General features: G+C 44.9%; 2 protein-coding genes across 6 annotated transcripts in view; both read right to left on the reverse strand.

The window, feature by feature from the left end:
* Positions 1 to 1,890: 1,890 nt before the first annotated feature.
* ap3m2 (adaptor related protein complex 3 subunit mu 2) lies at positions 1,891 to 8,146 on the reverse strand. The gene is made up of 9 exons (XM_047818986.1): positions 7,997 to 8,146; positions 6,636 to 6,926; positions 6,148 to 6,319; positions 5,898 to 6,035; positions 5,634 to 5,719; positions 5,354 to 5,487; positions 4,570 to 4,777; positions 4,032 to 4,176; positions 1,891 to 3,521 (listed from the first exon to the last, which is right to left on the reverse strand). The coding sequence occupies exons 2-9, from the start codon at positions 6,906 to 6,908 to the stop codon at positions 3,421 to 3,423; spliced, it is 1,257 nt and encodes a 418-aa protein (XP_047674942.1). The 5' UTR covers positions 6,909 to 6,926; positions 7,997 to 8,146; the 3' UTR covers positions 1,891 to 3,420.
* Positions 8,147 to 9,343: 1,197 nt separating this feature from the next.
* kat6a (K(lysine) acetyltransferase 6A) overlaps positions 9,344 to 14,862 on the reverse strand; it is a 30,324-nt gene continuing 24,805 nt past the window's right edge. For all 5 annotated transcript variants that reach the window (XM_027168801.2, XM_027168793.2, XM_027168771.2 and 2 more), the window contains one exon: positions 9,344 to 14,775. In XM_027168801.2, coding sequence (XP_027024602.2) covers positions 11,624 to 14,775 — 3,152 coding nt within the window. In that variant the 3' untranslated portion in view covers positions 9,344 to 11,623. The remainder of the gene's footprint in view (positions 14,776 to 14,862) is intronic.

Genomic DNA, 14,862 nt, shown 5'->3' on the forward strand with positions numbered 1-14,862 from the left:
ATATATATACTGAGTCAGGGTGTGTATATAAAGAGTCAGAGCTAGTGGAGAGTCAGCATATAGAGTCAGGGTGTGTATATAAAGAGTCAGAGCTAGTGGAAAGTCAGCATATATATATAGTCAGGGTGTGTATATAAAGAGTCAGATCTAGTAGAGAGTCAGCATATATATACTGAGTCAGGGTGTGTATATAAAGAGTCAGAGCTAGTGGAGAGTCAGCATATATATACTGAGTCAGGGTGTGTATATAGTCAGAGCTAGTGGAGAGTCAGCATATAGAGTCAGGGTGTGTATATAAAGAGTCAGAGCTAGTGGAGAGTCAGCATATATATACTGAGTCAGGGTGTGTATATAAAGAGTCAGAGCTAGTGGAGAGTCAGCATATATATACTGAGTCAGGGTGTGTATATAAAGAGTCAGAGCTAGTGGAGAGTCAGCATATATATACTGAGTCAGGGTGTGTATATAAAGAGTCAGAGCTAGTGGAGAGTCAGCATATATATACTGAGTCAGGGTGTGTATATAGTCAGAGCTAGTGGAGAGTCAGCATATAGAGTCAGGGTGTGTATATAAAGAGTCAGAGCTAGTGGAAAGTCAGCATATATATATAGTCAGGGTGTGTATATAAAGAGTCAGAGCTAGTGGAGAGGCAGCATATATCATATATAGAGAGTCAGGGTGTGTATATAAAGAGTCAGATCTAGTAGAGAGTCAGCATATATATACTGAGTCAGGGTGTGTATATAAAGAGTCAGAGCTTGTGGAGAGTCAACATATAGAGTCAGGGTGTGTATATATAAAGAGTCAGAGCTAGTGGAGAGTCAGCATATAGAGTCAGGGTGTGTATATATAAAGAGTCAGAGCTAGTGGAGAGTCAGCATATAGAGTCAGGGTGTGTATATATAAAGAGTCAGAGCTAGTGGAGAGTCAGCATATATATACTGAGTCAGGGTGTGTATATATAAAGAGTCAGATCTAGTAGAGAGTCAGCATATATCATATATATAGAGTCAGGGTGTGTATATATAAAGAGTCAGAGCTAGTGGAAAGTCAGCATATAGAGTCAGGGTGTGTATATAAAGAGTCAGAGATAGTGGAGAGTCAGCATATATACATATATATATATACACTGAGACAAAGTGTGTACATATAAAGAGTGAGAGCTAGTAGGGAGTCGGTGTGTATATAAATATAAACAGAGTCAAATTGTGCATATATAAAGAGTCAGAGCTAGTGGAGAGTCAGTGTTTATACATATACATATATATATATATATATATATATATATATAGAGAGAGAGAGAGAGAGAGAGAGAGTCAGTCTGCATATATAGGCTGAGTCAGAGCTCATGGAGAGTCAGAGGTTATATACAGAGTCAAAGCTAGTGGAGAGTCAGAGTGTGTATATATAGTCAGAGCTCATGGAGAGTCAGAGACTAGTCAGCTTATAAGGAGTCAGGAACTTTGCCGAGTCAGAATTTATTAAAGATTCCGTTTAATAAGTTTCAGGGCTTATGTAGAGTCGCAGCTTAATCTGTGTAGAGTCAGAGATTAACGAGTCAGAGCTTGTTGTCTGAATTAACGGTGAGTCTCTTAAAAACGAGTCAATTATGGAAAATCTAAGTTTGCAGCAACTCCGAGCTTGGAGTAAAAATTTTGAGTCAGAACTTAATAAATAAAGTAAAAAGAGGACAATAAGAGCTGTTGTGTTGATCAGAATATACCGAGAGGCACTTAACGAGTCAGAGCTTCCAGAGTCAGAAATTGTTTTGATTTGTTGCGATCTGATGCCATTACTTACACACAATCAGAACTGATAAAGAGGAAGAGCAACAGCAGACTTATGGATGTCCAGAGCCTGAAAAAAAAGTCTAATGTACACAACACCACCTTTTTTGATGTTCAGACATTTTTTTTATTCGACACCACCGCAAAATCACAGACACAGCAAACAGAAAACATCCAGCGATGGGATTTAATTGGTCCTTGTTGCTTCGGTGAAGTCAGACGTTCACCGTACAGTGAAATAGTGGTTACAGAAGGTCTGTGTGTGTGCGTGTGTGTGTGTGTGTGTGTAACAGATGATGTGCTTGTGAACTGTATACAGGTTAAGGGATAATGTGGTTGGAGATAGAGCACCGATGTGGGATCGGTAACGGTAGTGTCTCAGCAGTGAAGCCATTAGTCAAATGGAGAACTAAGTGCACGATCGATACGAGGGCGGGGTCACGACGGCGTACTCGAGACATCGGGCAACTGGAAAGGTTTGAAGTGCTTTTTTTTCCCTGTTATTGTAGATTGTCGTGTCGGGAATCCGGTGTACGGCTACCGTGTTTTCACCTGATAATTAAAGCTTTAAATAAATAAAATAAAATAAAATAAAATTTCACGACAAACCAGTTTCGAGTCAATGAGAAAAAAGACACAATAAGACACAATAAGAGAGAAGCAGGACGTCTTACAACGTGACGCGTGACAGGTATCAGGTCTGTGGACGGAGCAAATTTGTTTCTTGGGTTGTAATTATTAAAGATACGAGTGCAAGGAAGATCGGTTGTGGATCTAGAGGTCATCACGGGTCCGCTTAGATCCGAAAACCCGAGATCCGACCCGAGCGGGTTTGAGTCTAAAAGTTTCACGTGTACCTCGGACACGGGTCGGGTATAATAATAGCGGTGTCGGGTCTCGGGTAATTTAAAATGAATGTGTTTTTACCGAACGGACCCGAGAAGACCCGAACTACTGTATCTCGTGTGTGTGCCTCGACTCGAGTCCTTTTCCAACCTCTCCTCTGTTTGCCAAGACCGCTTGCGACATGTGGCTGGCGACGTGTGGCTGGCGGTAAACTAATTTACGTTGAAACAGACCTGTCAATCAATTTTGAATCCACTCTGTAGCGGTTACTTTAGTGTAGAGTTACGCAACATTCGGTCCAGTCGGGTTAAAAAAAATTGCCGTCGGGTCGGACTCGGGTCTAAATTTTTCGGGTTTGACTCGGGTCGGGTCTTTCTTAAAATAAATAAATCATGCACGTCGGGTTCGGGTAAAAAGTGATTCGGGTCACTTCGGGTCGGGTACGTTTCTTTAGACCCGAGAAGACCTCTAGTGTGGACTTCAGACTCGATACACACGACCGCCGTGTTTCCTTCATCCGCACTAGCGAACAGTGGCTACGTTTAAAGGAATACTTTTACCTGAGGAATGCTAACGTTGCTATTGTGTACAGGGATGATGTTTAACCCCAGCGATCATGTATAGCGTTATCAGCATTTTCCACCAAAGTATTCCTTTAAATCTTGAAAAATTTGTTCCCGCTTAAATCAACCCCCGTACACGTATCCTCCGTTTCCAAGCCCCAGTCCACGCCGTGATGTCCTGCTGTCGCTGGAGACGGCTGGAAGCGGGAGAGGAGGTCTGGCCTTTAGGTCCGCACCTGGAATTTCCCCGCCTTGGTCATGTACTTGATGCCTTTGAACGGTTTGTATTTCTCGCCGTACATGTCCAACCGATTTACCTTCAGACCTTTAGGACAAAAGAGGGAAGGAACAAAGTGTCACCGAGAGTCCGTACTGTATAATACGTTACCATGGTGCGGGGATGTGACACGCATAAGCTGCATTTGCATGCGAACCCGGACGACCTGTGATGATCGGAGTGAACTCTGACAGAGCAGAGAACTTATTAAGGCCAAGTCCACCACCTAGTGGTCAGATGTGAGCATCGCAACTCATGACGTACATTAGCATTTCTACAGGAACCGCTACATGGATGTGGTGAAGGTTTCTGAAGAACATTTAACGTTTAATGCCAGTGTGGCCTTCTGTAACGTGACAACTTGTGCTTTTTTTTGTCTAACTTCCTGAACATTAACTATATTAACTTAACTATAAATAGATAAAACATACAATGTGCTGTTCTTTAATTAATGAAAAAAAAAAAGTTTTCATGAAAGCAGCTTCGTAAACCCTGTTCTGAATACGGAGAACGTTCGGCGTCTCCACACCTGGCTGAAGATCTGTTAGCTCGTCGTACCTGAGATGGCCATCTGCTGGATCTTCAGCTGGATGTTGATGGTCGGATTCTCGTCTGGTTTGGAGGCTCCGGTCTGCAGACACATGGTGCCCTTCAGACTCGGCAGCTTCTGAGGGTTGATCTTCCCGACGTCCCACGTCAGGAGCTGCACGTACACACAACATGACACTCGTACATTCCCAGAACACGTGGTGTTAAGGTTATTGTTATTAAACTTGTCACTATGATAGCAAACGTGAGCAAGGATTAAATGTACGATTCCTCCTGGATTTCGAAATGAATACGAAATGAAGGAAATGCACAGAAAAAACCCACCAACGTTAGCTAGCGAGTTGCTGGTGTTTCTCCATAATGCTAAAGTGTTATAAATCTCGTCATACAGAGTTTTAGTGATTTATTAATACATACATTAAGACCCCAGCCTCGTTAGTGCGTCCCGTTCTGTACTGTACCGAGCGCTAGGTGTACGGCGGCGGTGTGAGCAGCTACCTGATGAGAAGTAGCCAGTTCACATCGGGTACCACGTTAGAGCGGTTACCTTGGTGACGGGGTCGAAGGTGTAGGTGCCCTGTGAAGGGTTGAGGCTGGCGTTCAGGACGCTGCGTGGGAGCTGACTGCTCACCAGGACCGACTCCACGACCTTCCCCATGGTCTGTTTGGGGCCGAGAGTGAGGTCGAAGCGGCCCTGAGAGCTGCCCTCACGGAACGAGATGTTGTGTTTAACATAGACTGGGATGGCCACCAGACTGTGGGGGGGGGAGAGAGAGAGAGAGAGAGAGAGAGAGAGAGAGACACGGGGGGGGGAGAGAGAGAGGGACAGAGAGACAGGGAGAGAGACAGAAAGAGAGAGAGACAGACAGAGAGAGAGAGAGAGAGACAGACAGAGAGAGAGAGAGAGAGAGGGAAGAGGGACAGGGAGAGAGACAGAGAGAGAGAGACAGACAGAGAGAGACATAGAGGGAGAGAGACAGAGAGAGAGAGAGAGACACACACAGAGGGAGAGAGAGAGAGAAAACACAAAGAGAGAGAGAGAGAGAGAGAGACAGACAGACAGATAGAGAGACAGAGGGAGAGAAAAAAAACACAGAGAGAGAGAGAGAGTGAGAGAGAGAGAGAGAGAGAGAGAGAGAGAGAGAGAGAGAGAGAGAGAGAGAGAGAGAGAGAGAGAGACAGAGAGAGGGAAAACATCAAACAAAATATAGATGAGTAAATAAAAGAGCCTTCAGACTCAATGTAAACTCTTTCCTGTTCTACACGTCTCTAAACCTTTGTTTGTTAGTTTGCTGAAAACTGATGTGTAAAAAGGAAGAAACTTCTCTCACTTCTGAGAGCTGACGTGGTAGGAGAGCAGCCGGAAGTTTCCGTCTGGAGGGATGAAGGACAGAATTCGCTCGGCTTCCCAACGTTTAAAGCGGACACACGGGTGGAAACTCACGTCGTCCAACAGCCGGGGATTCTGGGAAGGAGAGAGAGAGAGAGAGAGAGAGAGAGAGAGAGAGAGAGAGAGAGAGAGACACCTTTACCTCTGTGCAGACAGAACTCACGCCGCTAGAGACACCATTCTGTCACTTAAGTTGGAAATAAAGACGTGATCGGACTCACCATAAAGGACAGGGTGAGATCTGGCATCCCTGTCAGCTTCACACACGCATCAATCACACCCTGGATCTCTGCTGTGATTGTAGAACCTACAGTAAACCACGGAGGAGAAGGAGGAGGTCACGCTCCATTACAGAGACGCCTTTATTACTTTATTTATCATGTCTCAGTTGTAACTAAATCCCCAGTGCGGAATGTTTAACGTTGGTGTTTAAAGAGGGTCTTTGTTATCTGGGACCTAAACACAGCACACACGTGGTTTTGTACCTGACTTGTCGATGATGGCGTCGATCTCTTCCACCACGTCGAAGTAAGCCTCGTTGTTGGTGTATTTGACTCCGGTGCGTCTCCACGGCACCACAGAGAGCTGACCCGTAGGGAGCTGCTCCCCGACATTAGTGCTTCCTGTTTATAAAACACGCACGCAGGTTTTACGAGCTGTTACCATAGAAACTATAAGCATTTTAATATAAATATGTTCCGTGGTACGGAGGTGACTGCCGATCGCGACGGTTACCTGTGATGGTGTTGACGACGGTGCGCAGGATGGTCGGAGGTTTAATCAGCTCTTTCAATATGTTGGATTCTGTGGCCAGGGGGAACCCGTTATCCAGCATCTCCTCCAGCAGCTCGTACACCACCACCACGTTGTCTTTAATGGCCGCCTCGGAGCACACGCCAAAATAGTCCTGTGAACGTTTGTGAATTTGTTCGTTATTACCGCTACAGTCGCTACGGCAACGGCTGTCTGAGGCCACGTTAACGTGAGGTGATGTTTAGTTTCGGTCTCGGTATATAACAGTTCACATCACGTGTACGTGTGTCATCATTAACAACTGGAAGATTGTTAATTGGAAGAAAAATAAATTAAAAACAAACGTCACGCTATTCGACGCAGGTCTCCTGGGTGATTACTGCACCGTGTGTTAAATCTGGGTTGAAGGGACGTTCGAGGTGACGTTTTAAACCATCACTGTGACAGTTGAAGCGATTAGACACACAAACCTGAAACGTATCGACGACACGATGCAGGAACTCGATGACGAACAGAGGAGGAACCTCGCTCTGGATCACAGCTACGAAGTAGATGCGATGCCGGAGCACGTTGATGAGGTAGTGGTGCGGCGTCGGGATCACCGGCGGAACGTTCTCCGGCTCGCTGGCTCGCTCCTGCGCCTCGAAGAAGTAATCGCACACCGAGCGGCTCACCACGCTCTTCCAGTGCTTCTCCAGGAAGATGTCTCCCGTGGAGTTCACCAGGAACAAACTGTGGATCATCTTCGACAATGCTACTGCCTGAGATCGAGACAACGAAGTGATGTCAGAACTAGCAGAACACAGACCGTACCAGGGTGTGTGTGTGTGTGTGTGTGTGTGTGTGTTGCTATGGTAACATAACAGCACCAATCCCAAGCCCTTGGAGTTGCTGGTTCTGGGTTCCAGTTTTTGGTAGTGGACCTGAATTTTGCCAAACAGTAAAAGCTCAAAGCTCATTTACATCAGCGCTCATTTTTTATTTAGTACCGCCCACAAAACTCCATATAAGGTAAAGTACACACACAGCAAGGAGCCTGAAATGAGCGATTAAGGTAAAGCCTAAAAGACAGAAGTGGATGTTAATTTGAATCGCTCGGGCACAAAAAAATATTTAACAAATGTTGCTCATCGATAATGATAATAATAACAACAACAACAACAACAACAACAACAACAATAATAATAGTAAGAAGAAGAATCTTGCAATTGCAGGAGTTTTTCAGACAGTTCTTAGTTTATAACCCATTTATTTTGTCATGATTAAATGATTTTTTTGTTTTATCTACATTTATTAATCTTATTCGTGCGTTTCTCTCTTAGAGACACCAAATCTCTTCTAAACAAACGTATATATATATACATATTTCCTTCTCCTGCTTTTCTATCGGACCTATAAACCTACACCGTATAGGTTTGTGGACAGAAAGTCTTTATCGATCCGATTCTGCACAAATAAAAAAGTCAATAAAAGGTTTAAAAACGTTCCACTGCGGGTTAATGTTAGGACCAATGTTGTTTAGCAAAAGTTTTGGCACCCCTCGGCCTGGGTGATACCTGTGCTGCTGTGACATCTGATACATTATTTATTATTTAATCGTGTCCGACTTCTGTAGCTCGTGTATTCTTCCGTCCACAGGTAATAAACACACCTGAACACCTTTGGGCTTGCTTTGTTTACTGGACTTTAAATCCTCTCCTTTACATCACAAGATGATCTTGTGACCGCTTCTCATCACAACACGACAGTACAATACACTTATACACGTACAACAAACACGACGACTAGTTTATTATTATAATAATTATTATTATTAAAGCGAAACACTTACTACGATCTCAGTAGATGTTGTGATCCGTCTTTTCTTCTTTTAGGCTTTTATAAACAAGCGCAGATGAGAATTATACCTTCCTGCGCCGTTATACAGGAGGTAATGCGTGCGTGACAGACGTTAAACCCAACCAATAGCAAAGCACGCTTAATACTTCATCCCACCCATCGCTAGATAGGATTGGTGGACGTCACGGACAGCTTCGTCTTCGGCCGCGTCTCAATATGTCTTCCTGCCTTCTAAACTAAGTGCACTAGGTGGCGTATTAAATACGATCTGACGCACCCTAAGTAGTGTACATAAGCTATACCGAGTCATTTAGGACACAACCGTCTAGATGACGTCAAACTAAAGGGTAAAATGGACGTTAAAAATGGCGTCAAAAATGTAATCACTAAAAATAAAGATAATAATAATAAATGATTTAAAAATATATGCATTAATATAAAATAGTGCTTAAGAAATGAAAAGTGTACTAAGTAAAAAAACACTTAAATACCAGCTACATTCCCTCCATCACACAATATAAACATAAACAACATAAACTCCTTTTGCTTATAAATAAAAGTCTCTTCTTTTTTTTTAATACATTCACAACTTAAATATTTAAGGCTAAAAACTTAATAGACGGGTTTCTACAACGATGGAACCGATTTTTCTTTTCTAAACAGTCACCATCCATTTATTCATTCCGTTCATCTGACCTCAGGAACCTCATCGTCCTGATGAAGGTGGTGATGGTGGTGAGCCGGTCAATCACACGGTACACATCATGAGAGGGGAAAAAAAACCTTCAAGTGGAAACCTGCACAAACACAGGATGATCACATGAAACTTACAACCTACCAAGGATTCAAGGATGGGATTGAAGTTGTGGAGATCAGGATCAAGCTTCAATACAAATGTTATAGTTGTTCACTTAATCCCAAAGACAAGAGAGAGAGAGTGTGTGTGTGTGTGCGCATAAAACAGCTCCAGGATGAAAGGGAACCAGATGTTATTTCTTGGGGCAGTTGTGGCTCAACTAGTTAAGGCTCTGGGTTGTTGTTGATCAGAGGATTGGGGTTCAAGGCCCGGCCCAGCACAGCACAGCCAAGCTGCCACTGCTGGGCCCTTGAGCAAGGCCCTCAACCCTCCCTGCAACTGTATCATAGCTGCCCCTGCAACTCTGTCCTGGACCTCCACAGTTGGCGAATGTGAAGAAAAGTATTCCGCTGTAATGTATGTGTAGCGATAATAAAGGCCCGGTTCTTCTCTCAGCTCTTCAGTCCTTTTATACTCCACTCACTAATGAACTAAAACTCTGACATGACAAAATCACAGAAGGAATATCAACGCAGAAACTAGTAAAACGGCTCAACATAATTTATTTTTGTTTCATGTTAAAATGTACAGAGTTCTTTGAAAGTACTTGCTAAGAAAGGAAGGAAAAAAAAGAGAAACAAATAAATGGAAATACATACAGGGAGGAAATAGAGAGGAGAGAGACGGAGGCAGGCACGCTGTCGCTCGTACTCTCTCACTCCGTCTACCGCGCTCTCACTTAGCTTACAACTCACCATGTACAATTACAAAGGATACAAAAAAGAAGCAATATAAACAGACAAACATACGGAGCTCATTTTTACATGCCTCTTAAATGGACGTCCTATACACACGTGGAAAGAACCGAGTGGGATTTGGGGGGGAAAAAACAAACAAACAAACAAAAAAAACAGCTAAACGACCTTTAGGTATTCCTCATCTCCTTTTGTTTTAAAATAGCATTAATATACTACACAAAGATAGAAAACTCTAGAGATGAGATGGAATGGAAAGGTTAAAGGCATCTTATTCACTAGAAGTGAGCTGCAATTTTTTAGTTTTGAATTTCTTAATAATAATATTACCCCAAGTTGAGCTAAAAAATATGTAGGATTTTTTTTCTTTTTTCCTGAAACAGAAGTGAAAAATGACAGTACCAATATCCATGTCAATTTTTTTGTTTTATATTATAGAAAAAACATTTTCTCTACAATAAGTTTACTAAAGTCAAAAAGAGTCAGCTTGTGTCATAAAAGAAAGCTGCCCAGTCTGATAAAATTCAGAAAAAATTAAAACAAAGAAAAAAACAAAAAAACAATAACAATAAACAAAAAAAAAATACACAAATAATATATGAAAACCTCAGATCTTTAAGAATCCTCATTGACATTGAATACTGGACATACAAAGGAATACAAAGGAGTTTCTCCGCCCCTTGTCCTATACTGGTATTCGTCCCTGTATGACATGCACTTTAACCAAGATAGCACGTGTCTTGGTTTGTGTTTTGCGTGCACAAGCACGCCGCTGCGAATTGCTGTCCGCATCTCCTTCATCGCTAAAGGCTAACAGCACTGTATTACCAGCTGAAGCTCTGAAGGTCTGTGATGAGCCATGTGTCAGTAGGAGTCGACGTGTACAGACTGCCACTGGTTCTGCTTCCCCTGTTATACTGTGCAGTATGAAGTTTAAAAAAAAATAAATAAATGGGGGAAAAAATTCAAAATCTCCCTTGATCAGAGTGCCCTCTAGTGGAGTGAGTGGAGTGTATTTTGGTGCCAGAGGGGGTTTTGGCTCACTCGCTTTGCAGTTTGGGAGCCTGTGCTGTGAATCAGGAAGTAACAGAATATTTACATCTTCACAGGAGCTCTAGTCCTATTCAGGCTACTGGTAGTTTCTTGCTACTTATGGACATCTACGTACAGTTTCTCCGTCCCGCCGATTCTTAATACATGTGGTCCTATACTGAGAACTGGGAAGACACGGATTACTAAAAACGTCTCTTGGTGTCTCCTTAGTAGCTCTACGTCCCACACGCAGAAGTGCCTCCACCTTACCCGTGAAGTGGCTATCGAAACGTGTGTGCGAGTGTCTGAATGTGCATGTGAATGTTTATAAGAGCAAACACTTTCCCCCCTGTATAGCCAGCCACGCACACATACATATATATTTATATATTTAAACTAAGCATGAGGCTAGACTGAAACACAAGCATTTTAACAATCATCCAAATAAAGAGAACACGTAAAAATAAAAAAAAAAATAAAAAAAAAATGTGGTGGTAATATAATTAATAATAATTAGAGCCAAGTTAAATCTACAATTTTTTTTTTTTTTTTTTTTTTTAAGGTAAGGCTTCCTATGTCAATTCCAAAAGACTGCATGATCCAGGTTTAGTCCATTAAGAACTTCAAATGCGAGTTTGTTTCTCCGTTCTTTTTATCCTTCGGCTGCTTCGTATCGTCTTCAACCCTGTGTTAGGCGATGAACACCAGAGGAAGGAAAGGAGTGCCCTGTTTACATGATGTGGTCAGGTTTGTTCGAACCTCACATCGTTACCCTGGTCAGCTTGATTAACGCTGCACAGCTTCGGTAGGGCAAAACCGAGTGAAAACTTCACCGTATTGTACGGGTAAAGACTTGAAAAGTAAAACCTCTCCAGTTGCGGCACCGTCCTGTTCTACCACACTAACATGGTTTTCCAGGTCTCAGGTAAAGTAGGTGCACTCCAGTAACAACACAGTGTATTGCGAGTCTGTTTCTGGAAGGGGTTAAATGTCTATCTTTACCCTCTTGTTTGTCTCTGCATAACTTCTCCCTTACTCATCTGCTCATGTAAGGCGACTGTTTGGGTACACCAGCGTAACTGTGGTGCGACGGAGGAGCGTACATCATGTTGCCATGGTGATTCGGCTGCATAGGCTGCTGCGGGTAGGGCTGACCTCCCATCATGCCCATCTGCATTTGCATGGGGTACTGGGCAGGTTGGTTCATGTAGTTGCTGTGGTACCCGCTGTTCATCATGGGCTGAGGCATGCGGTAGCTGGCTGACATGGCTGCGTTGAGAGAGTTCATGTTCATTGAATTGTAAGTAGGAGTGGGCATGAGGTTAGTCATCATGCCCCGCTGCACTGCCAGAGTTCGAGGGGACCCTTGCATTGAGCTTCGACCATAGATCTGCTGTTGGTGTGGAGAACCCGCAGAGATTTGGGCCTTAGACCGAATAGCGATGTGGCCTTTCACTGTGCCCATTTGACCCTGAAGGCGCTGGGTGTGGGGTGGAGGAGGTAGGCCAATGTTGGCTCCTGGCATGTTGCACTGGATTAAGGGAGTGCCAAGGTTCATTGAGCTAGAGCTAAGATTAGGAGGTGGAGTCATGGTGGCCTGAGCCTGAGGCAGAGGAGGGTGCGGGGAGGAGGCAAGCTGCGCCAGGCCGGGGTTGGGCAAAGTGGCGCTTGTTGCGTAAGAGGTGACAGCAGCTGAATGTGAATAAGACATGGCATGAGGGTCCATGATTGTGTTGGTAAGCTGCTGGAGTTTGGCCAAACTAAAGGTGGCTGACGGTTGAGCATAGCCACCTGCACCAAAGTCCTGGCCCATTCGGTCGTAAATGCTTCGACCACTTCCACCGCTTCCTGCGCTCTCAGGAATCTCCATGATCATGGGTGTGGAAGCAAAGGTATTTCCCATGCTACACTGGGAAAGTGCCTGCTGCTGAGGAGGAGGAGGTGGAGGTGCTGAGGGTGCAGGTTGAGGGTTTGGCTGTTGCTGCTGGGGAACCTTCTTTTGCTGCTGCTGAGGTTGACTCGCACTTGGAGGTCTTTCAATTACACAGCTTTGGGGGGACTTGATGCCACAACTTTGGGTGTTAGCTGAGGGAGGAGGAGGTGGTGGAGGTGGCTGAGGGACACTACTACCACCGTTAGAACCAGGCCCACCATTTGGACCAGGACCAGCCTGCTGAATCAAGCTGCAGCTGCCCATAGCAAGTTGAGAGCCCACAGAAGCACTGGAAGACGACATGCCAGGAGTCGACACAAAAGAACAGCTATTGCCTTGTGAGGAAGAGGAGGATGAAGTGGATGAAGAAGAAGCAGATGAGACAGTAGCTACCGTAACAGACATACTGCTTCCACTGCCACTATTTCCACCACCACCACCTCCCCCTCCACCCATAGTGGAGTCATAACTACTTGGGTTGTCATAGTTCTCTGTGGTACTCTCGATACTGCCCAAGTCACTGAACCCACTGTCCACCACCTGTTGAGAATGGTCAGACACGGATGGCACATCCATCATGGGCGATGTCTCCATGTTCTGCAATGATGGGGCAGAAAGTGAACTAGGATGCTCTGGAGTTATTTGGGTGTAGCCTCCACCATTTCCACCTGCAGGACCAGACACACCTGGTCCAGTTTCGAGAGATCCTGGAGTCATTCCAGGGCTGTTAACCGATCGAACAGATTGACTAGCTAAAGGGGGCATGGGAGGGTTGGCCATGGGGCTGCTATGTTGAGAGGCACCACAGTCTTCTACCATGGTGAGTGATTCCTCCTCTCCTTCCCCATGGCTATAGTTCTGCAGGGTTCGACAGGCAGCTAGGGTCTCTTCGCAGTCCTGGTAAGCACTGTGTGTTTCAGCTTCCTCATCCTGGGCCTCTCCTTGTGTGAGGGACTGGACAGCCTGGACTGTCTCTAGGTCCAGTTCACTGCTGTGGTGGTGGTCATGTGGATGGTGGCTCAATTCATCCTTAAACTCAGAGTTTGCATGAGGATGTTCTGCCTCCAACAGCAGGTCAGATTTGCTATCCATTGTCTCCATGTGCGGAGGATCAGAGGGAATTGCAATGGAAGTCACAGTCTCCACAGCAGCAGCTGCAGCAGCAGATTCTTCCTGCTCCCGTCGCCGCCTTTCATCCTGGGAGTCAACTGAGCGCGTTTTAACCTCTTGGACCTCTTCTTCCTCTTCCTCATCTTCCTGCTTGTGGATGTACTCCCGTGACCCACTGTCCTGCATGTCTAAAAAACCTTCCCCACTCTGCGGTTCTTCTTTAACAGGGGGTGAACGCGGAGGAGATGACTGTTCCTCCTCCTCATCTTCTACCTCTTCATCGTCATCCTCAGAGTCCTGGTTTTTTCTCCTCTTGTCAGCATCACTTTTCTCCTCTAGTCGACCATCTCCTTCGTCATCTGCATCATGATCATCACTTCGCCTGCTTCCCGACCCTGAGACAGCCCCTGTTCTTCTGTTGCCTGAGATGTTATCCTCATCCTCTCTTTCCTCATCCTCCTCTTGGTCTGCCATGTCACCGTCTCTGCTCTGTGGAACTCTTGAGCTGGACGCCTGGGATAAGCTGCAGGAAGGTGAACGGCTTGGCTTCTCTTCAGACCATGTTTGATCCTCTTCTTCCTCTTCTTCCTCGGGCTCGGAGATGGGTGCCGGTTTGGAAACCGGGGGCTCGAGGTTTGGTTTTTTAGGTGGCCGGCCTCGCCTTCTGGGCTTTGGCTGTTCCCTCATTTGTTTAGGGAAGATGCCTTCATCAGAATCTTTCCGCTTTTCGCAGTCAAAGTCAGATGACAGTGGTCTCCTCTTGAAGGTTCGCTCCTCTGGCTTTTCTAACTGTAATTGAGACAACTGGCTTCTGTCCAGCTCTTCTCGGGCACCTTCGTCCTGGGTCTGTTGTGGGTAATAATTACGGCGCTTCCTGCCAGGTTTGCTCTGGATATGTCTCTGGAGTTCTTCTGAAGACTGGGCGGTCAAAGTGCTGCCGGCAACCGGGTTGGTTGCGCCACTTCCCGGTTTACTTTCAGGGTCGGTTTTCCAATGCTGTGGCTTACGGCTCTTTCCCTTAGGCCAGCCTTTCTTCCTCTTTACGGGGACCTGCGGTGTCACAGTAGAAGGCTCGACTCTATCTAATGCCTCCATCTCTTCTGACCTTCTCAGGCTACCTACTGGTTTCAGGACTGGAGTGTGATCTGGGCGAGAAGAAAAATATACTATTAATTACAGACATGCAGTGAAGAAAATAAAAAAAAATAAAAAAATCTAAGCAGGATATTACT

This window comes from Tachysurus fulvidraco, chromosome 9, assembly GCF_022655615.1.
Source record: "Tachysurus fulvidraco isolate hzauxx_2018 chromosome 9, HZAU_PFXX_2.0, whole genome shotgun sequence".
Lineage (NCBI taxonomy): Eukaryota > Metazoa > Chordata > Actinopteri > Siluriformes > Bagridae > Tachysurus > Tachysurus fulvidraco.